Here is a 21,768-nt window from a genome sequence, read left to right as displayed (position 1 = left end):
GATGAAGCTCGTACAGACCGCCGTTCGGGTTGCACCCCATCGGGTTGTAAAGACAACAAAAAAGGACGGTCAACAGCGTCGCGTCCACTTGTTGCAGCGGGTATCAGCATAGCGTCCACCTGATGGCCTTTGTAGCCTGGAATCCACATCTGCTCCGCTTTCTACACCGCAACCAGTTAGGATTTTAACAGGACACAATGCTACTAGATCAACTACGTACAAAGCGCACGGTCATGTCAGCGCGGAGCATTTCCAGCGTCGCGATATGGTCGACTTCAGTGCTGGATCCTCGACATATTTCCTTCGCGATCCAAGTCAAATTCCTGGCCGCTGGGGCATCAGTTTGAGGTCGTCCGATCAGTGGGATCGCAGCCTGTAAGCGCCGTACAGCAACTGCAAATGTCACCAACGGATGAGCCATTTCCACAGGCTTGGGCTTCGCTGCCGCCTCCGCTTCCAACGCAGCAGAATCAACCGTCGGTGATCTTTTCAGCACTGGCTTTGAGGACCCTCCGAACAACTTCATTCGCGTATGCTCCGTAGTTTTTAGAGTCGGTTCCGTCTTGTCTTCGCCTCCAAACGCTTTGAGTCTCTGCGTCTCGAACGTTTTCTCCGACGCGGAACACAATTTCGAACACGGTTCGGCTAATTTCTGCGAGTTCACCTTATGGATCTCTCGTAATATTCGCAGTAACTTCACGCCGTTAATTCCTAAATGTTCACTTCGTTCCACAATTTCCAGTGACTGCATGACCGGCAGCATAATTGTTTCCAGAGCAAATGTGAAATTCTGATGAACTTGTAAGAAACGAAGTCTCATGGGTTTGTTGCTGGCTGTGGGGTCCAGTACAGCAGCCAACTCTGCAGCTGCCTCAGCGAAGATCTGTAGTCGCCGTTTGGTCAGTCGAGCGAAGTTGGCTTCACCCTCTCGGATCACAAGCTTCAATTGACCGGGATATGCCATTAGCGAGGCAACTCGACGGATAACCAGAATGACCCCAAGTACAAGTATCACTAGCAGTCCAGGAAGCGTGAGGAGTTGTGCCAATAGACGTAACACTCCTCCGACCGTCACGAAGATTGTGTTGGCGATTACGGACGCTATGAGCACTGGCAGCGGGTTCTACGTAATAGTTAGTTCAGTATAAGATATGAAAAATAAAAGAGTTCAGCGTGTTTACATACCATCACGATTAGCCGCCATGGTTGCCATAGTTGATACGCTAGAGACAGTGCCGGCTGAATTGATTCATCGATTAGGGGGTGATTATTACGTTTAAGATACCATTCAAGCACTTACCTGGTCGTCCTCCTCCTCGTTCTCATCGTGATCGTGCTCGTCGCCGTGCGCATGGCCGCACTGGCAGTCACTAGACGACAGCATCCAGAGCTCTTCCTAAGAAAACCCGAAATATTGGGCGGAGATGTGTGTAGGATTAGTGCAGCGCATTAATTTGATGGGCCACGGTACTATTTATCTAAAAATAAACCTTTAGCATAAAAAAAAATAACATCTTCAACAGGTGTAGCCATATAAAGATGGCTTCACCTTCTATTTGAAGCTTCAACTTGACAAAACGAACTTGAGTGCTGCGGCAAGTTAGCTCAACGCTTTGAGAAATGGACGCGAGAGAGGAAGATGAACTTACTATTCAGATTCCGCCTCATGACGGACCCCAATCGGAGAGAACGCGAGGCACTTTCGGCGGACGACAACGTTGGCTATCAGGAAATGCAACCGATACCAAGGTGGGATCAGATGCTAAGGCAACGGAGTCGATGCTATCGCCTCGGCGTGGACTGAACAAAATGTAAAAGAGTGAAATACTTCGAAGTATAGTTTTTGGCGATGGAGATCCTTGAGCTCATTGTTGTTGGTGTTTGCAGGAAGGTGTCCGCGCCATCAGTGCAGCCGTACCTCTCATCGCTTGGCATCACGGTCGGGGATGAGACGCAAATTGTTGAGAAAGAAGTGGATGAGATTGCTGGTCTGCGTCGTGTAAGCTCCCACTCGAATAATTGTGAGTGATATTTTCAAGGAAAAAAAGTTGCTGACCGACTTCGAATCATGCAGGAGCACGATACAGTTAAGAATGTAAACTGGCGCAAGGAGCTAGAGATCAAGGTACGTTCCTGTCAGACCAATTGACATTGTGAGCTGTCGTTTCTAGCGATATCACATGAAATGTTCTTTAGAGACTTGAAGAGGAGATCGAAAATATGACGATGACTCTGCACGGTCGAATGGCCGACAATTCCCAAATCAAATCTCAAATGACAAATATTGAGAACAAGTCATCGGTATGTCCCTTACTTCTCTCGAATCTCTTTCAAAAGCTCACCTCGTCAACTTGTTACTCTTCAACAGCTCTACGAGTCCAAGCTAGATGAGGAATTAAAGGATCGAGGCGTGTACAACCACATGATTCAGCGTTTGAGTCGAGAAGCTTTGGACGCCAAGAAAGCGACTCTGGCGAAGGAGAAAGCACTGCAATCTCTTCAACAAGAGCTCTCCAGCGCAATGACAGGCTTGTTGGCAGCACGTCAAGAGAAATCAGCAGCCGAAAGTGGCCACAAGAAGCTGTACACAGAGTGGTGGGAGAAAAAACAGGCCAACATTCGTGCACTCGACGACTTGCAGCATGCTGTAGAACAAACCCGTCTGAAGTCCGATATCCTTGAAGCGCGCGAAGTTTCACGCAAGAACAATGTTCAGACCGCGTTAGGCCAACTCAAGCAGAAAGAGTCACGTCGTCTTCGTCGCGAATCATCGGCACAAATGACGCACTTTTTCGAGATTCAGGAAGAACTTTCAGACACGGATCGGAAGCTGATTAGCGTCGAGGCTGAGTTGAAGCATATCATCGAAGCTGCTGGAACCAACGAAGTGGACAAGATCATCGCCAAGTATGTTGGACGTGACGATACTTTGCGTGCTCTAAAAGAAGAACACACGATCAGCGATGCACGAATGCGTAAGCTACGAGAACGCCACAAGCAGTTGAACGAGTCATTGAGTCACTTGCGAAGCGCAGCAGCCAACTCCCGTACGATTTACCAAGAAATGGATCAGACATCGGATCGCCTGAAGGAGACGGAGAAAGAAGCCGCAGTGCTGGCCGACAAGTGCAACCGCGCTAATGTCCTCATGGACGCTTTTCGTGCGTGTATGCTGAAGTGTCTTACCAAGCTCAGCACGGTGCACGGATCTCTGGATTACGACGACCAGCACGAACTCAGTCGAGCAATAGAGACGCCCACGCCGGATTTACTGCACATCATAGAGCAGAAGCTTAACCGCGTCTTGGATGTCATCAATCGCGAAAAAGCCGAGCGTGAGCTGCATCGATCCGAGACGACGACAAACCCCAACAGTTCCGGATCAGGGTCTGTACTCACTGGCGGCGCTCCAACCACAGACGATAAGCCTGGAGTTCACCAGAACTCTGTGCGTGCTCCTGCATCCTCCGAGACAGAAATGCATTTCATCTTGCGTATGGCGTCAACCACTGCGTCACCAGCCAATGTTCGTGTACGTCCCAAGTCACGATCGAGCGTCGTCAGATCCTCATTTCTTTTGCTTCCCGGGGAGGAGCCGAAAGTTTCTTCGGTTCGACGTGCTGGCCATACTTCTGGACACGACGGTACTTACAATAACGATGAGGCTGGAGACATCACCAACGCAGGGGCAGCTGGAGACTTAGCGGACGAGGAAACCGTGATTGACCGCCAAATGCGAAAGAAATTGGTGGGTCTCATCGTGAATCGGGGCAAGCGCGGGAAAAAATCGTCGAACCAGCCTCAAACGAGTCCTCAACATTAGCACTCACGTACTAGACTCCAGTAACAATATTCAGCAACAGCATATACTTCAAAGTGCGTCCCATCTAACTAATTCACCTGAACATTGAACCAAAAGCGTGAGGATCATAGAATCTACACTCGGACAGTACAAAACAATGTCGTACCTGTACCTATGGCGACATTATTCTTTAAAAGCAGTCCAACGTGCTCAGATTGGCTTCTAAACAAACTGGACACGAATTCTCTTCCAAGCAGTTCTCGTGAAAGGCATGTCCACACGGAAGAAGTATCACGTCCAGATTGGTGTTGTCTGTACACAGCATGAAGAAGTTAGCATGACATCTAAGCAATAATATTGCTTAAATTTTAAGCACAGAACGTACTGTCACTGATAATCACCACTGGGAGATCACATGTTCCGCACGTGGAGTCATGTAGCTGCACTTCGCCACCCCAGTCACTATTCCGATACTCAAACGACCGGCAAGCCATCGGAGCTGCAACCAAAGACATCCGCGATCCAGTACCGCGGTTCGTACCAAGTGGAGGGCTAATCGGCCTGCAGAGAGACCCGATGTCGATACCTGTTTCCTCCACCTTACTTCGTCTGTGTGACTTCGTCTCTTCATCATACTGCTTGCATTTGGTCTCCCACAGCTCGTATTGCTCTCGGTTCATAGCCGGAAACAGCGCACTCATCTCAAGCTGCAGGATAGCAGTAAGCTGTGGAGCAAAAGACACCGAGCTTGTAGCTGAAACGTCCTCCTTGTACGATGCCCACACGTTGGTGTCCACGATCTCTAAAATCTGCAAGATTTCATGTTTCTGACGCTCTGTCAGCACGTGCGTTTCCACAATCGTGTGATAAGTTTGTAGTGGTGCAGCAGCGAAGAGAATTGGAAAGCGAGCAAGAAGACGCATGCCGTATCCAAGATCCACCGAGTTCAACAGTGCGTGGATCACTGCAGAGCACAGTCGTTCGTTGCGATTCTCGATTGACACAGACGCTTGCATTTGACCCAGGATCCTGGAGAGACACTCCTCCGAGTTGTGCGGTAGAACTGCCACTCGTTCAAACACTGCGTCGAGCACGACCAGCTCGTTACTGCTCGTAATAAGTGTCATCAACTCCGAGAGTTCAGCGAGTCCTCGTTCAAGCGCAGTCTCATCGCTTTCGTCTCGTAAGGACAACATCGTCAACTCCATGAGAGCAGAAAATGCATTGTTCTCTGCAAACATTTTCCAGCACTTCGAACGGTCATACGTGAACCTATCAGGTTGGCGAATAAGTGCCGCAACCCACGCAATTCGACTAGGCCTCTCTTCGTGATCGAACAGGTCGCCTACGACCGCATCGCTTGCAAAGCACAACTCCAAGCATCTGCTAACAACTTGTGCATCTTTACCAGCTTCGTCACCTTTCTCTGCAAGAAGTCGCACAAGATATCGGAAGTATTTCGACGTCTGGCTCACCGTCGCTGGCTTGTAGATCTCACGAATGCCATCTTTGCTTTCATCGACTGCATCCCAATCAAGGTTTACTCCGAACAACGCTTGCTCGATATTCCACGGATACAACACGGGATACTTACTTACACACAACTCGATAGTTTCCTGAGGACATTTCTTCAACAAGATGTCCAGCAAGTGCAACAAAAGACACAGAGAATCCCGCTCTTTCAACGTTGAGAAAGCTTTGCCACTCTCCTTCTCCGAGATCCAACTCACAATGTCGCCACACGTCTCATCCATGTCGGCACTGGAGACGACCTCATCCAGCACAATCTTCAATGCACCTGTAAACTGACGAAGGTTGCACACTTCTGCAGCAAGGTCCGGGTTGATATACACACCATATTTGGCTACGAACGCCTCGGCTTCCTCTGATGTGGCTGACTCAGTCTCGTCGTCACTACCCCATTGATAGCGCGGCTCCAATGTCATCGTTATCCCCATCTCGCTTTCGTATAATCTACAAAACTCGCCATTAGGGTGGTCCTTCTGGTTCAAAGGGTGCAAATGCAACTTTGATCCAGCAGCCCAAATCGCAAAGTAAATTGACATCAGTGTTCGCACCAGGTTCCAGTCACCTCTCGTCAGCGGCAAGCCATCGCCATCCAAAAGAGCCTCGCCACGGGCAAATCCACTTGCAGCTGCAGGTGCATTATTGAGCTCACTCTTGTTTTCGATAGAGTCTTCGTTTCCTTCTGGGCCCTCCTGCTGCGCATTAGGGTCGAAGCAGTTCAGCCACGCGCTAATTGTCACCTGCACTTGATTCATGTCGCCCTGAAGCAGGTACAAACTGGTGAGACATGCGCATACCCGTGTAATTCCAGATGCTGGCCAAAGTCTCCGTGCGAGATGCTTTGTTTTCTCGGCGGTAGCTGAAGCTGCATGAAGCTCTGAAGCTAGTTCGGCGACATCACGTCGAATGGTGGGCTCCAGCTCTGGTGAGACAGCAATCCGACCGCCTACCATACACTTCAGCTTAATTTCACAATTGGGTGTTGCCCCAAAATGCTTCTGGATCGCACGCTGGGCTGCCCGGCTTGCATCTGGAGACATTGATGCGCGATGCACAAGGCGCTGCTTGACCTTGTTGACAGGCGTGGAGGCGCCAGACGACGACGCTGTGGATATAGACGTCTGCACCTTCAAAGGCTCGATCAGAGCTGGTTTTGACTCGCGTGGCTGGATTACTCTCTCTTTCGTTGTTCCACGCTCTTGATTGTACACTCTTTCAGTGTGTGCACTCCCCTTCTCCGTACTATCCTGACCGTTTTCCGGGAGGTTCAGCTGTTCACTAATGGGTAGATTGGATGTGTACTTGAGATCTGTGTCCCAAATATCCATCGCAATCGCCTCCAGCAGCACTTCTGTGTCGAGATTGCTTTCGTCTGCTTCTCCAATCGTTGACATTGCTATCCGCAGTACAGAGCACTCATTCGTGTCAGTTTTGAGCCTCTGGCCATGTGTATATCGACGCTGAAAAATTCTCGGATCCGGGTCGATTACAAGCTCGTCGCCATCAAAGTCAGGAAAGTCGTTAAAGATCCCCGAGGCGTCCGAGCGTCCAAATGGATCAGTAATCATAGACCCGTCCATTAGGTGCGTAAGCATGCTGCTGCCCGGGATAAAGGTTGAAAACGCCTTGGCTGCCGCTGTTGAGCCATCTTTTAGTACCGGTAGGAGGTTCATATTCATGGCACCTTCCTCAATTCGTACTAGCTCGGATCGTTTCACCTCCTCCATGACCTCCTCCATAAAATTCTCACGGAAATCGTCAGCAAGCACGACGTTGGACCGCGGTAGCACCGGAATATCCATCAGTCTTGCTTCCATGAAGGAACCATCAGGTGCGCAAATACTTTTGGAGTACGATTGAACTGATGGCGCCAACACATCAAAGTACTCGATAGGCTTGTGCAGAGCGCTGCCAGTCCCCAGCGTCACTTCTGTGGAGTCGCTCTGACCTGCAAACAAATCACTTGTCGCGGTAGCTGCTGCCGACACTGATTGCTGCGGACGCTGCTTAAAGATGACTTGCAACGGCTGTGAATCGGTCGGAGTAGGCAGGCCAGACTCAACTGCCACCCTGTATTCCTCTTCCACTGCCTTTGTTTTGCCCACAAGGGCCTTAAGAGAAGCAGTTAGCTCGCCGTATTCTCCGGATTTTGCACCAGTTTTATCCAAAAAGGCCAGCCATTGAGCGTGCAATGATTCCACTACGGGGGCATCATTCAGGTTAAACTCGACTGCAAGCTACATAACGCAGAGAAACGTTTTAGATCATAATCGCCAGTATACGAGCGAATCGATAGATGCAGCCTCACCTCAACAGCTTTCTTCATGTCGTCGGCACCATAAATCTGAAGGAACTGATCTGCCGAGCAGGACTGAATCAAAGACACCTTTGGGGCATCACCATGGAGGACAACTAGCGTAGTTTCGTCGATAATCTGCTCGGCATGAACAACAATTGAGATTTACAATTGGAACACACTCAGCATAAATGCCATACTTAAGTACCTTTAAATCGTGGATGATGCCCAAATCCAGATGCCACTCAACAATGTCAACTGCAAAGGGGTCCAGGAAGAACAGCACACTGGATCCCACGCTCCAGCTCACTAGCAATGTGGTCGCATCTTTCACATCTCGTGGTGCATAGGGAGGATCTTGCACGAACTGGAAGCGCTCAAGCTTGTTAATTGACAAATTCCTAGGTTGAATTCCTGAAAACAATAAAACCCATTAAAAGGAATTGGATACTGTGAAGCATTAATGACGCATACCTTCTTCCATTGCACACTCCGGACTCCGCAGAAACTGCGTAGGGTTCTTGCTCAGCGAGAATTTCAAGGTGGACGAGACTGTTCCTGATTGGGGATCAGCAACCCACAATCGCCGACCTGGTCGTGACGAAAACACTCTGATCTCCCGCTTTTTCGATGGATCAATCGCTTCGACGTTTAAACTGGTGAAGAAGCACGCGCCATACGATCCTTGCCGCGCCTTCGTGCCGATCTGGACAGCGCTTCCATCTCCAGCCGAAAGGTTCAACAGCAACACTCGCAGCTGGGACGACACCATCAGAATATAAGACCGCTCGCTTTTCGCAATATCTAGCTGAATAAGTTCACAAAAATGCGAGCAACTGTCAGGTGCTTCTGAAGACCTAGCATACACGTCTAATGAGCTTCACCTGTACAATGCCGGTCTCTTCCTTCAGCAATAGCTCAGTGTCTGTGCTGCCGAAGATTGCTGAAACGCCAGCACGGAGCACAGTTTGACACACGAGACCTGCGTTGCAAGCCGAGAAGAGCCTTGTGCCGCGCCTGTCCCACAAGAAGCAGGTGATGGGGAAGCCTGCATGGAAGTCGTGCGAGAACTCGACCTTCTCACCGATCTTGTGGTAGTCTGACAGCTGTATAGCGTACACGACGCCGCGCATGGTGCCAACTACAAGACGTTTTTGCAGCGGGCAGATGCTCAGACACGTGACTGCCACGCGATCTTTGCTGGGCGGAGAGATCGTCTTGACCAAGTGGTACTTGGCCGACGTTCGATCGCCCTCGCTACGGCCCGTCGCCGACGTTGCGTACAGATAGACGCTGCCATTATTGCCGCTGTCGCCACGGATGCGGAATTGAGATTACGGTAAGTCAGTACTTGCAGTGACAATCACTCTTTTGCCGCACTGGGATACTCACCCGCAGGCAATGAAGTTCTCAGAGGCATGCACACAGGTGAAGCGGACCTTTCGATTCTGCGTACTCAACCCCAAGTCCTTGTAGTTCAGTAATGGCCGGCTGCGCACAGAGGTGGCCGCTGCGTCTCCCCCGTTGGGCGGCATCGCGGGCGGAACTTGATAGGCTACGTCTTCCGGCGTTTGACTAGGTGTTTGTAGGAAGGTGACTGGTTTGCCATTGTCCGTTTTATTGGTTAAAACAGTGGAGTTTAATTAACCAATCCGTTCTTTTTTTCTTACGCCGCTTTGGAAAGGTGCATTAGACACAGTGCAAGGAAGCGAGCAAGCGGTAATCGTGCGAGTCCAGCTCACGGACGACTGTATACGCAATTTCGGTGTCAGCACCCACGTAAAACAGAAGACACAGCTCGTGATTCTAGCAGAAAAGAGATCTCCCACTAGTAGCCGCATATACCGCGGAACGGGACGCCGACAGTCAAGCTGGCAGAGTCGCATCCTTCTCGCGCGCCGAGCATGTACATGCGTTCGGACTTAGCTGCTCTTCGTGTGCGGAAAGATGTTAACGAGGTGCGTACGCTGCGCGATGCATTTGAGGTTTTCTGACTAAAACGGTTTGGTGCTGCTCTTCGTTCTTTTCTTCTTCTAGCTGGCCAAGGCCAAGTTCACGTGCGCCCAAGCAAGGACACGAGTGGAGTTCCCTGATGGAGCGAATAATATGCTGAAATTGATATTTACGATCTCGATCATGGACTTGTCGGGCCCGTTTGCCAACGGCGATTTTACATTCTTCGTGGATATCCCCAAGACTTACCCGTTTCACGGTAAATTATTGTGCTAACAGCGCTCTATCTGGGTATTGTGCGTCATATTTGAAGGGAATAGTTGCACTAACTTAATACGGTGTTTGTGATTTCGTTTGGATACTGACTAATTACAGCTCCCAGCGTGAGGTGTCTGACGAGGTAACGAATTTCCAGTTGCATCAACTTAAAAGCTATGAGGACAATCAGGATTAAATGTGGCCATGGTTGCTATCGTGTTTTCTGTTTGTTTGCAGAGTATGGCATCCCAATATCGATATTGCGACGGGCGAGGTTATGATGCCAATTCTTGGCAAGGACTGGCGCCCTGTGCTCAGCATCAACACTGTCTTGCTTGGCTTACAGGTAATAAGCGCTCTAGCGTTTTGACTGCGAGAAAAATGCTGCTGTATCTAACTCTCTTCTTCGGTATGACTATTGTCATGTTCACAGTTGATATTTCTGGAGCCTGGCATCGACTACGTTCTTAACCCTGCGGCAGCGGAACAGCTGCACCGAAACCCCGAGCAGTTCAAAAAAGAAGTTCAACATATTCTCTGTGGAGGAAGATTCTACGGTGTTGACTTCCTCGCACACCCACGGCAGCTCGAGATGCGGCGTCAGAGTTGGGGTCTACGAGCTAAGCGACCTCGTGATGATGAATCGAGCAGTGAATGGGACGGCATGTCAAGCCCGAGTGCTAGTGATGCCGTCGGTATTGAAGCGCCAGTGCTTATGGATTGTACTGATGGCTCGGCTTGGAAACGACCGAGGATCGAATAGCATCCGTCGCTAACCCCTTGCTCGCCACTTTTTCTCCACTGGTTACCCGGCTTATATTTTTAATTTTTTTCATCACTTGCATCAACGCTACCGGTACAGATGCTCTTATGCTTAGACAACAAAGTCAATATATTTAATCTAACTTTCTGAGTTTACCCATAGAAATCGATCCAATACGATGAAACCATTTCTAAAATATTGGGAATTGCAGTGCACCATCCGTCGATGAGTATGATGCAAGCGAAGGAGATTGAGCTGCAACAAAAGCTGCTGCTGGACGCGCAGTCCACGGACACTATGGCACGTCTTCTGAGCCAGGAGATTGCGCTGTTTCAGCGATGTATGTACAAGAACCACAGTCAACACCGCCGCGCCTTCTTCTTCCAAAACCTGCAGCAGGTGAAGCGGTGTCTTCGCGATTTCAAAGTGGAGACTCTTACGGCCACGTTTGCAGAGGCTGCAAGTGTCTTGAAGCAATTGGAACTGAAAGAAGGAGCGCACCACATTTCTTGGAAAATACTGGCTTCAGATCTCAAGGTCAGCTCGGATGGCGTGCTTCGGAAGCTGGTGGTGATGGCTCAGGCAACTGCGGAAGTGATTCGAGCAGCCCAGAAGGCGTACAAAGGTGCGTATGTATGAAGCTTTGTCGGCCTGTTATTTGGTATCGCTGAAACTGATTAGTTATGTGTGTTTCCAGCTCTGATGGTGCAGTTCACAATGACATACTTCATGCCGTTCGTGCTCACAATGAATAGCATCCTCGCACGCCTGACTATGCTGTTGAAGACGGTGCTTGTACGAGGTATTGAGCTTCATGGCGGAGTAACACTGCTGTATTTAAACGAGGTGACAAAGTCGAATCCGCTGCGTGCCAAGACCTCTGCCGTGCAGCTCCGGGGGTACCAGATTCCCAGCGACGTTCTCCGAATCGCCAACGCATAAAGAGATAGAGTGACAACGCCATAAAAAAAGAGCACTAGCGTTTTGCTATTGGCAGTCCAAAACGTATAGGAACACACGACGTAAAATACATGATATCGATAAAAGCAGCGAGATATGCACAAAATAACAGTCTAAAAGAAGACTGTGGACAAAATCGAGCAGCTTGTTCTGCTAAGACATCGCAGCTACGAAGCTGTCTCTTATCACGAGCTGTTCGGGGGAGTAGTATAGCCCACAATCGTCTTATGGAACTCCATGACACCCTGCTCACACCAAGAAATGCAAAGTCAGCATACAATACGTAGTAATGCGCGACCAAAAATGTAGCAGTCCGCCAACCTGCACACTCAGATCCAATTTTCTTGTGGTCATATCCTCATCCAGCTCCACCTGCACGCCAATTGTTCGCATTGTCGGTGCTGTATCCCACCGCAAAAATCGTCAGCGCCATCCTTCTACATTCCTTTTCAATCCTCAAGCCTCTTACCAGAGCAGGAGCACGACTTTTTCGTGAGACCACAGCGGTTGCACTTGTAGTTGGACGGCACCAGCGGGCACACGTGGCCCTTCTTGGGTTCACCGCACTAAAGTAATCAAGCAAGCTATCAGCTTCTTCTTCTTCTTCACATGTCCGACACTTGAGAACTCCACCTTGCTGCAGCGGTAGTTGCCTCGGTTCCGGTTCTGTGCCTTGCCTGTGAGGTCGAGATCAAATGCAGCGGCGTCCAGACCGATCGCGGCCTTGTTACCGTCCTGCAGTTGGTCCATGAAGCCGCCTGTGGGGTCGGCACCAGGCATCATCGGCATCGCACCCATTCCATAGTCCATCATCCCCACTGCATCAAGAGCACACAGGACTGTCAGCCCTCTGCAACGCAGGACCACCACCACTACGGACTCCTTGATCACTTACTGCCATTCACGTCAATCCCGACGTTCCCGTCCATAATGTAGGTACGTCTTCACTTGACGTCTTGCGTGCGGGATAAAGTGACACTGAGAAAAAAATTCGATGCGCATATTACTTTTTGCGTACTTATTTAAGTTATTCAAAATAAGACTTGACAATTTCGCCATTTACACACGAAGCCTTTTCAAACATTTTAATGCCTAATTTTACAAACATTGTCGATGATTGGTCAGCACAGTACAACATTTGCCAAAAACTGCTTCACTCGCCCCCACCATCGACCACAGGAAGCGATGTCGTTCAACTTCGGTGCGTCTTCCGCGGCTCCTTCGGGTGGCTTCAACTTCGGCGCCAGCTCCGCCGCTCCGGCACCCTCTACATCCTCCAGTACTGGTGGCTTCTCTTTCGGCGCAGCCTCTAGCGCCCCGGCCACGTCCACAGCGCCGTCCTCGGGGTTCAGCTTCGGCGCCAAGCCCACGGCCGCTTCCAGTACCAGCAGCGGCTTCAACTTCGGAGCAACGTCCTCGACGCCTGCAGCGCCTGCAGAGTCCAAGAGCAGCGCCGCGTCTGATCCGTCGACAGGTTTCAGCTTCGGGTCAACGGCCCCGTCGTCTACAGCTGGATCCACTGCCACTTCCAGCTTTGGTGCCAAGGCGCCCGCAGCGGAGGCTAAGCCGGCAGCTTCGAGTGGCTTCAGCTTCGGATCAACTACGTCTTCGACAACAGCGGAGGCTAAGACGACAGCCCCGGCTTCTTCGGGCTTTAGCTTCGGTGCTCCGTCTTCTACAGCAGATGCCAAGCCAGCAGCACCCGCTTCGTCAGGCTTCAGCTTTGGTGCGAAACCTGCGGAGGCTAAGCCAGCTACTGGTTTCTCGTTTGGTGCCAGCTCGGCTGCTTCCAATGCTACTACAAGCACTACCACTACGTCGACGGGAGGATTCAGCTTTGGTGGTGCGAAGCCGACGACTTCTACCGCCGCAGAGAGCAAGACAGAGACGACGCCACCGACAGTAGCATTCGGAACGTCGACAGCAGCCTCGAGTGCTACGGGGTCGACTCCGACAGCCACTTCGACTGCGACCTCCACGGCCATCACAGCTCCAGTCACCGAGACGGACAAACCTCCAGCTGAGTACATGGGTCGAACGATTGAGGTGCGACTGCGACTATTAGTGTACTGCTGCAGTGCTCTTACATATCGTTCTCTTAACTTTGTCGATTGTGCAGGATATCATTAACGCGTGGAGCGAGCAGCTCGAGCGCAATGCGGACACATTCACCACTGAAGCTGTCAAAGGTACGACATTCTAGTGTTCCACGACCTATACTGTTGTGCTGTAGTTAACGAATTGATGGGCTGTTACAGTGAGCAAGTGGGACAGCGATCTGATGGACAGTCAACGCAAGCTTGGCGATATTGCCGGAGACGTGCGACGTATTCAGGTGGCTCAGAACGAGCTAGACTCGAACTTGGACACGATCTTCGCCTACCAGATGGAGCTGAAGTCCACGCTTGAGGTACGAAGATGGCTGTGAATTGAACCGCGAATCTTATCATTGTGACTGTCGACATCGCTGCAGCAATTGGAGAAGAGCGTGGACAAGATGTACGAATCTCAGGACCAGATGCCCGTGGCCGCCGACATTGAGCGCGAGCAGACCTTGCAGTTGTCGGTGGATATCGACGACCAGCTGAACTCGATGACGACGACGCTGAAGGAGACGGTAGAGAAGCTGAACAAGGCTCAGGACGACGTGGCAGACGACAACAACCCCATGGTGCAGATCATGAAGGTGCTCAACGTGCACCACAACTCTCTCCAGTGGATCGAAGGCAGCGCTGGCCAGATCAACAGCGACATCGCGCAATTGTCGCGCAAGCTGCAGAGTTCGTCGATTTAAATAACCGCAGACACGACTCTGTGACCAGCGAGCAGGTGTGGACTGCCGAATAGATATCGTTTCGCTTTATCTGATGCTGAGGTAGTTGTAATCCATGATGCTGTGGTGTTCTAACTTGCTACTGAAACGCGTATAGTCGTCTGTGCTTCATTCGAGCATCGTGATGGGTCCGTGAGCCTCAGAAGCAGTCGACATCATCGACGCTGCCAGGTCTGTTAGTGTTAATCCAGCACTGGGTGTCCGTGCTGGTGGCAGGATAGTGACGGGAAGCTCGACGCTGACGGGGTTAATAAACGTGGAGTACTCACACACTAGCGCTATCATGTATGTGCAGCTTAAGAAGCTCCCGGTCGTCGTGGGATAGTTAACCTGATCATTCAGGTTAAGCTGTACAGGACATTCGAGCATATCGCCATGCTTTGGACCGTGGCACTTGGCCTCAGCGACTGGCCGTGCACAGACGTCTTCGTTTCCATCGGGATGTCGAACAGTCACCTTCTGAACGAGTTGAACTGTGACTTGTTGCACACCGATAGACGCTGTGTGGTTGTTCACGAAACACTCGACAACGGGACTCTCCCCGAGGATGAAGACATCTCGTGGTATGGACATGGCGAGATGGGACGTGCCTCGACTCAGACAGCCAAACCAGCGGAGCGCCTTGGACACAGTACGCTCGACTGAGTGGGCTTCAATGTGAGACGGACTATTGGAACGCATGACGATGTCGGTACTTGCTTCGATGTCCGAGACGAAGCGACCTTGCACTTTGATAGTTGCCGTCACGGTGTACTTGATGGTAGCGTGCAATGCAGACACGTCTCCATCCAGTGACTGCACGCTTAGTAAGCCAGGTAAACCTGCTGGTAACGTGTATGTGAACGGATAAAGATACTCACCGATCTCGTACGGAACCGGTAAGGGTGTGTTCAGGATCTACAAAAGGCACGATAAGCAGCGAGAATAAAAAAAAAACAGGATAAGACGACAATGAGCTCCTTACCTCATGACGAAGGATCTGGTGGAAGCGGGAGTGATGGTCCTTGCCTTCTTTCCACTGCGCGATCTCCTCGCCAACAATACTGCATACCAATGCTGCACCAGCATCAAGTTAGTATTCTCATTCATATATCTGTTTTAAACATATACAGGATAACAGCGCACCTCCACATTCGAGTGGCTCGCTTACAAGCACCGTAATGCGCCCCGTGACCACGTCGCCTGCTCGGTATTCGTCTTTGTCGACGCTGATGTAGAGTTCTCCTTTGACGCCAATGTCTCCACTAAAGTTTTCCGCGCCCAGTTGCTCGTCTAACGCTGTCAACGGCACTGGAGTCGTAGTTTCAGAGTAGTCGTCCTCGTCCTTTCGCGGGATGGACTCTTCATCGCTCGACCGCATAATTCTTTAAGTGGACTCCTCGGTGCGCCAATGGTGAAGTGCTCCATCTTGCTACCAACAGTGTAGAAAACGCCCCCGCTCGTGCATGATGGTGCAAAGTCGTCGTGACTGCTTGCAATGTGACGCTGAGCAAAGATGAGTCCACGCCTCCTGCCGAAACCGGAGACCATTTTGGACAGGGCCTACTCAGGGGTTCCGAAAATACTATTTTTATTAAATACTTTTGTATTTTAATCAATAAATTATTTATTTTTAGATTTGCTTAGAAGGGCTGCAATATTTGTTTTGTGCTCTGTGTCACCGATAACCCTATTGCGAACCGGTCTCCTGAGACCGGTTCACAATCACTTCTTCGAATGGAGCACGTTCATCGATTTATGGCGCATCATCCTCCAACAATTTAGCATTTCTTAGCTGGAGCAATACACTCACAGCCCATTGTCTACTCTACTCAATACGATGCCTGCGAAGACCCCGTGGAGCGTTCCAAAGCCGCGTCGAAAGGCAGCTTCCGCCCCGCCCAGAGCGCCAAAGAAAGCCAAGAAGGCCAAGACGTCGAAGAAGATGGTCCGCACGCACCCGTTCACGTCGAAGCAAGTGTCATCTTTCTATTTCACGGCTGTACTCGACGATGATGAAGAGCCTACTGCAGTATACAAGTGTCGCTGTGGTGTCCAGCGCCGAATGAAGCCTAACACTGGCTACACAAACCTACTTGGCCACGTCTTCATGTGGCACACAAACTTTGTTGCGGACATGACAAGCGCCAGCTCAAATACGGAAACGTTAGTTGGGTTCGTCGATGACAAGACTCACAAAGCCTTCTCTTGGATTGACGTTGTGCTCTCGTGCAATCTGCCCTTCTCGTTCTGTGAGACAGACGCGGCATCTAACTACGTAAGGATTGGAAGCCTTTCGACGGACAGCCTCGTGAAATACATGTGCCTACTAGTCCGTGAAGTTGAAACTGTGATCGCTGGTATTCTGCCAAAGTCGTTTGACATCATTTTTGACGGGTGGACCTTCCGTTTAGAGCATTACGTCGCAGTCTTTGCATCCTTTCGCCACGATGGAAAAGTGCAGAACATTTTGGTCGCAATGGCGCCACTTGTCGACGATGAGGTCAGCGACCACACAGCCCGCAGTCACGTTAAGTTTCTGGACACAATTCTCTCTTACTATGGCCGAAGCAAAGCCAATATTGTCTACATTGTCGGAGATAATTGCTCCGTGAACGGTGCTGTTGCCGATCTGCTGCAGGTTTCGATGGTGGTCTGTGCCAGCCATCGTCTGAGCCTGGCGGTAAACTTGCTCCTCTCTGGCGACGATGAGCTGATCACTAAGATTCAGAAATTGATGTACAAGGTGAAAAATTCGCTGTTGGTGTCCGCAAAGTTACGGTGGGTTAATTCAACTAATTTTAGTTTTCTGATATCTGATAAAATAATTTATTATGCTAGGCGAAAAACACTTCTTCGACCAGTCCCTAAGCAGGACACTCGCTGGTCATCGACGTTTGCCATGGTGAACAGATACTTTGAGCTGAAGGAGTTCATCAGTGATGACATTGAAGAGGAGCTGGCGGAGTTTATGCCAACACGCCGAGAGGAAAAGCAGCTGAAGACGATCCTCAACACCCTATAGATGTACGAATCAACCTCTAAAAAGCTGCAAAGTGCGGACGACATAACGCTACTCGACGTGCGCGACCTCTTTGACGCGCTCATTGCTCAGAAACCCGAAGTCGCCAAGTACCTTCAAGCCGACGCAGAGATCGTCAAGAGTCCTGTCTTCGAGCGAGCTTGTGTTAATGTCCTGCTGGGTCGTGAGGGATCGCTGTCTGACGATGAGAAGACTATGCTTGAGCCGCTAGCCCCGGAAGACGCTCCTCCATCGAGTTCGTCGGAGACAACAGCGCTAGGTAAAGATTTTGCCGCAATTGCGCTCGAGCAGGCGAGACGACTTCGTCAAACTACTTCACGCTTTAGCGATCAAGTGTCTATGATCGCTCCGACTTCCAACATCGTGGAGAGATTCTTTAGTCAGGCGAAGGCAGTGGTTGGCATGCACCGCCAAGCCATGACTCCACTGCATCTCGAGAGTATCCTCTTTTTAAAGGTGAGCCGCACGTACTGGAGCGCAGCCACTGTGCGCAAGGTCGTTCGGGGAGCGCAATAATCTCCCAATACTTATTCTCCAAACAAACTCCTATATATTTCTTGCAATATGTTCAATTATTGCAGGGGAGAGATAGGTAAAATTATTTGTATTGCTGAATCCTCCAGCAAAATATAAATAGCATTTTCGGAACCCCTGGGCCTACTGATCATTCAACGTTCGGTCACGTGAGGCTCACATCTCTTGGTCGTTATGAGCTCTGACATCCCCATCATCTCGTTGGACGATCCGCAACAAGGTCAGAAGCTGGCCGACGCCTTTGCGCGCTTCGGCTGCTGCTACCTCATGGGTCACGGCATCTCCGACGTGCTGTCCCAGCAGATGATGCAAAGCGCCGAGTCGTTCTGCGCTCTACCCGACGAGACCAAAGCTGCGATCCCAGTGGTACAGAACGGCAAGGGATTTACGCGCGGATACATTGGCGTGGGCAAGGAGAGCGGCAGTACCGAGCGTGTGGAGGTCAAGGAAGCTTTCTCGTACGGCTACGAGTGGCCCGAGAGCAAGAAGGAGGCGTTCGCTAACGGACTGCAGGGTCCCAATGTCTGGCCCAAAGCCGACGACTGGCCCGTCAGCAACCGTGAAGTACTCAACGAGTTCTTCAAGAAGATGACGGCGGCGTCGCGTGCCGTGGCACGGAATCTGTCGCAAAGTCTGTACGGGTCTGCAGATTTCTTGGACAACTATTGCCGTCAAGGCGAGACCATCTCCCTCATGCGCATGTTCCACTATTTCCCGTACGAACGGTACGCAGGCTTGACTGGAGGGAAGGGCGCTCTACCAGCGAATTTCCACGAGTTTATCGGCTCGAGTCCACACACGGACTGGGGATATCTTACGCTCATTATGCAAGACCCTGTCGGTGGCTTACAAGTCTTCCATGACGAGAAGTGGGTGGACGTGCCCTACATCCCCGGTACGCTTGTAGCCAATGCTGGAGACTACCTGTCACTCGTGACCGGTGGGAAATGCCTATCACCTGTGCATCGAGTCGTGGCTGACAAGCGCGAACGCTACTCGCTTGTGTTCTTCTACTACCCCGACTTTGATGCTGTTATCCCGTCAGTCGACGACGTGAACGAGCTGCGGATCGGAGGTGATGCGAGAAGTGCGAGAGATAGCAAGCCGTTCAACAACTTCAATAACTTGCTCGACGGAACGGTGCGCAAAATTGACGGGTGCTTTGGCGAGTACATCATGGATAAGTGGGCTGGAGTGCAGCGCTAACTTCCAAGATAGCTGCGTTGCAGCGTCAACAAGCCTGAAAATATATGGCTAGTTGTAGGATGAATTCCAGCGAACTGCTTTCAATTGGTAACCCATGGGTACTTATTTCGCGTCCTGCACCGTTCGCCAATAACCAATAGCACTTAGCCAAGAAACATGTTTTTGCTCCTCCATGTTAAAGTTGCGATGAAATGGCGCGCCAGCGAGAAACAAAGGAAGGGTATCACCAAACCCATGGTTCATGGAGTACTGAAACGATCTGATCGCTGGCCACTGAACTTCAGTGGAGCGAGACGACGCCTGTGGAAGCGTCGCGTGCGGCAATAACCCCACCAACGTCCCTTTCAGAATCCCTGCTCGTTCCCTCCAGCTCATCCTCGCCACGACCCCAAACAATGGACGGTTGCAACGGGAAAGATTTCGATTACTTGCCAGGTAAGGGCAAAACCTAACGATGGTATCTAAAGGTTTCATCAGAATTTTAAAGATTGAAAACGTAGAGCGCAGATATTGAGAGCTCAGAACGCGATCGACAGGCGTATTAATAACCGCTTCAGTACGTCGAAAACGCCCTTTGAACGGCTTTTGATCCCATTTCGTAATGAAAAGCGTCGTTTCAAATGGTCGTTAGCGTACGACCGTGTGTGCCCCACCCAGTTCGTGTTGTTCCCTAGCGCCCGCAGTGCCTGAAGCTACACATTCTTCATTTCACCGAGTCCGACGTACGCGCATCCCGTGTTGCTGCAAATGCTGAGTGCTGCCCAATCGTCGCTTGCCTTCGTCATCGTCGTGGTTGCTATCGCCACCTCTTCTTTTAAGCCTGGCAACGTCAGACTTCGGAATGTCCCGCCAGCTCTGCAAAAATCCTCGCTAGTAACGGATGTCTACAGTGCGCTGTTGGGCCGCGTCAACAAGGAACGTGCCGCAAACGGATTGTCATCACTTTGCTCAAGTTCCAAGCTGCAGAAGGCCGCTCAACGACAGTCGGAAGATATGGCAGCGAACGACTTCCTCCACCACGTCGGATCGGACGGATCCACGGTTCCAAGCCGCATCTCGGAAGCTGGTTACAAGTGGAAATCGATCGCTGAAAACGTCGCGGGTGGTCAAGCGGATGCCGACGCAGTCGTGGGCACGTGGATGAACTCGACCGGCCACCGCATGAACATCCTGGGCGACTACACTCACTTTGGTGCAGGCTACACCTTCAACCCGGACGGAATGTACACGCACTACTGGGCGCAGGAGTTTGCCACTAGCGACGTCGAATCCTGCGACGCCTCTCGACTGATGTAAGCTAATAGCTTGCACTCTTTACGTAAATGTTTAGACGCCAACCATCGTAAAATGGCATAACGAGATACGTTCCGCAAAAAAAGTGTTCACATCTATTTCGTACACTAGAATCTACTCTTCTTAGAACTTCGAATCACAGTCGTTCGCCGCGTAGACCTTACCGGGAGTCTCCGGTTCCTCAGCAGTCCGCTCCGGCGCTGGAGTATTAATAGTGTCCTGCACGGGTACATCAGTCTTCGTGCCGGTCGCACCTTGGACCTTACCAGGCTGCTCCTCAGGGCAAGGAGATTCCTCTTTTGGAGCCTCGGTCACGTAAACGGAAGTCTTGGGAACCGGTGTGCCGTTGTCCGCCTCCCCCTGAACATTGTCCTCATTCTGGGCAACCTGCTGCTGGTCGGGGTTTTGCTCTTGCTCTTGTCTGAGGCCCTGCTCCTGGTTTTCCGAGTCTGAATCGCAGGATTCGGTGTCTCCTTTGCCGAAGTCCTGGGTCCAGTAGTGACGGTACTCGCTGTTGTCGTTGTAGGCGTACGAAACACCAAGCATCGTGTACTCGCCCATGATGTTCTCACGGTGCTCAGGTGAGTGCATCCATGCGTCCATGACGGCCTGGACATCTTCCTGCCCGGCAGCAACGTTCTCACCGACGGCGCTCCACTTGTATCCCGCATCGGTGATACGTTGGGACATTGTGGAGCCATCCGTTCCGTCGTGAGCCATGTAGTTGTTCTGGGCCATATCGTCGCTGTGACGCTGGGAGGACGACAGCAGCTTCTTGTTACCGCAGACGGGTGGGAGACCTTCAGCTGCACGTTCCTTATTAACGCGTGCAAGCATTTCAGCGTGGAAGTCACTCGACTGCGAGTACGTAGCTCCCAAGTTTCGCTGCATCTGACGCAGGTTTGCAGCTCCAGAGATGCCGATAAAAGCCGTGGCGACGAGAAGTAAAGTTGCGGACGAGGTCTTTAAAGTGGTCATCATGGTTGAGTTTCGGTGGTTGGTGCAAAATTGAATAATGACTTTGGTGTGGAGGCGCTTGGGGTGCGAGAGCACCTTGCGTGTTGTGGAGGTGAGGCTCTCGTATCGCCATATGTAGCTCGTCTTTCGCGTTCGTTTGCCTAGTTTTCAAGGGCGTAGAGAGGTTTTGCATGAAGACGTCCACAAAATAGTTGCCACGTGTCGAAACAGATATTTGGGAGAGGGGCTCTCGAAGTTACTTAAAAGCTAATGCCGCATGGTTAGTGTCTCCTAAGATTATCAAGGCTGGTGTTTCGACCCCATCCGGTGAAGATAGGATACTCTCTAACGTTTACTCAAGTAC

The 21,768-nt window shown here is 50.9% G+C and overlaps 10 protein-coding genes across 10 annotated transcripts; 6 read left to right on the top strand and 4 right to left on the bottom strand.

The window, feature by feature from the left end:
* Positions 1–208: 208 nt before the first annotated feature.
* PITG_10422 (uncharacterized protein) lies at positions 209–1,388 on the bottom strand (the record flags this gene model as incomplete). Its single annotated transcript, XM_002902175.1, has 3 exons — positions 209–1,123; positions 1,186–1,239; positions 1,301–1,388. 3 exons carry the CDS (start codon positions 1,382–1,384, stop codon positions 209–211), a joined length of 1,053 nt encoding a protein of 350 aa, XP_002902221.1.
* A 232-nt stretch (positions 1,389–1,620) lies between these two features.
* Positions 1,621–3,823, top strand: PITG_10421 (uncharacterized protein; the record flags this gene model as incomplete). The annotated part of the gene is made up of 5 exons (XM_002902174.1): positions 1,621–1,811; positions 1,888–1,999; positions 2,075–2,125; positions 2,197–2,301; positions 2,369–3,823. The coding sequence occupies 5 exons, from the start codon at positions 1,621–1,623 to the stop codon at positions 3,821–3,823; spliced, it is 1,914 nt and encodes a 637-aa protein (XP_002902220.1).
* Positions 3,125–9,160, bottom strand: PITG_10420 (uncharacterized protein; the record flags this gene model as incomplete). The annotated part of the gene is made up of 9 exons (XM_002902173.1): positions 3,125–3,900; positions 3,969–4,114; positions 4,188–6,503; positions 6,582–7,566; positions 7,638–7,763; positions 7,834–8,039; positions 8,100–8,433; positions 8,510–8,933; positions 9,018–9,160. 8 exons carry the CDS (start codon positions 9,158–9,160, stop codon positions 3,993–3,995), a joined length of 4,656 nt encoding a protein of 1,551 aa, XP_002902219.1.
* A 369-nt stretch (positions 9,161–9,529) lies between these two features.
* On the top strand, positions 9,530–10,599 carry PITG_10419 (ubiquitin-conjugating enzyme E2, putative; the record flags this gene model as incomplete). The annotated part of the gene is made up of 5 exons (XM_002902172.1): positions 9,530–9,583; positions 9,663–9,837; positions 9,954–9,978; positions 10,074–10,182; positions 10,270–10,599. The coding sequence occupies 5 exons, from the start codon at positions 9,530–9,532 to the stop codon at positions 10,597–10,599; spliced, it is 693 nt and encodes a 230-aa protein (XP_002902218.1).
* Positions 10,600–10,896: 297 nt separating this feature from the next.
* PITG_10418 (uncharacterized protein) lies at positions 10,897–11,541 on the top strand (the record flags this gene model as incomplete). Its single annotated transcript, XM_002902171.1, has 2 exons — positions 10,897–11,224; positions 11,297–11,541. The coding sequence occupies 2 exons, from the start codon at positions 10,897–10,899 to the stop codon at positions 11,539–11,541; spliced, it is 573 nt and encodes a 190-aa protein (XP_002902217.1).
* Positions 11,542–11,614: 73 nt separating this feature from the next.
* On the bottom strand, positions 11,615–12,518 carry PITG_10417 (uncharacterized protein; the record flags this gene model as incomplete). Its single annotated transcript, XM_002902170.1, has 5 exons — positions 11,615–11,804; positions 11,881–11,960; positions 12,029–12,125; positions 12,193–12,377; positions 12,455–12,518. The coding sequence occupies 4 exons, from the start codon at positions 12,370–12,372 to the stop codon at positions 11,745–11,747; spliced, it is 417 nt and encodes a 138-aa protein (XP_002902216.1).
* Positions 12,519–12,744: 226 nt separating this feature from the next.
* Positions 12,745–14,353, top strand: PITG_10416 (nuclear pore glycoprotein, putative; the record flags this gene model as incomplete). The annotated part of the gene is made up of 4 exons (XM_002902169.1): positions 12,745–13,605; positions 13,679–13,748; positions 13,818–13,969; positions 14,033–14,353. The coding sequence occupies 4 exons, from the start codon at positions 12,745–12,747 to the stop codon at positions 14,351–14,353; spliced, it is 1,404 nt and encodes a 467-aa protein (XP_002902215.1).
* A 147-nt stretch (positions 14,354–14,500) lies between these two features.
* PITG_10415 (uncharacterized protein) lies at positions 14,501–15,752 on the bottom strand (the record flags this gene model as incomplete). Its single annotated transcript, XM_002902168.1, has 4 exons — positions 14,501–15,289; positions 15,357–15,448; positions 15,518–15,636; positions 15,679–15,752. The coding sequence occupies 4 exons, from the start codon at positions 15,750–15,752 to the stop codon at positions 14,501–14,503; spliced, it is 1,074 nt and encodes a 357-aa protein (XP_002902214.1).
* Positions 15,753–18,097: 2,345 nt separating this feature from the next.
* On the top strand, positions 18,098–19,232 carry PITG_10414 (uncharacterized protein; the record flags this gene model as incomplete). Its single annotated transcript, XM_002902167.1, has 1 exon — positions 18,098–19,232. One exon carries the CDS (start codon positions 18,123–18,125, stop codon positions 19,152–19,154), a length of 1,032 nt encoding a protein of 343 aa, XP_002902213.1.
* A 669-nt stretch (positions 19,233–19,901) lies between these two features.
* Positions 19,902–20,450, top strand: PITG_10413 (SCP-like extracellular protein; the record flags this gene model as incomplete). Its single annotated transcript, XM_002902166.1, has 1 exon — positions 19,902–20,450. One exon carries the CDS (start codon positions 19,902–19,904, stop codon positions 20,448–20,450), a length of 549 nt encoding a protein of 182 aa, XP_002902212.1.
* Between the last annotated feature and the right edge of the window lie 1,318 nt (positions 20,451–21,768).

This window comes from Phytophthora infestans, genomic scaffold (genome assembly GCF_000142945.1).
Source record: "Phytophthora infestans T30-4 supercont1.18 genomic scaffold, whole genome shotgun sequence".
NCBI classification, from domain to species: Eukaryota; Oomycota; class Peronosporomycetes; order Peronosporales; family Peronosporaceae; genus Phytophthora; species Phytophthora infestans.
The sequence above is the reverse complement of the archived record's forward strand: the minus strand, read 5'-3'. Positions and strand labels throughout refer to the sequence as shown.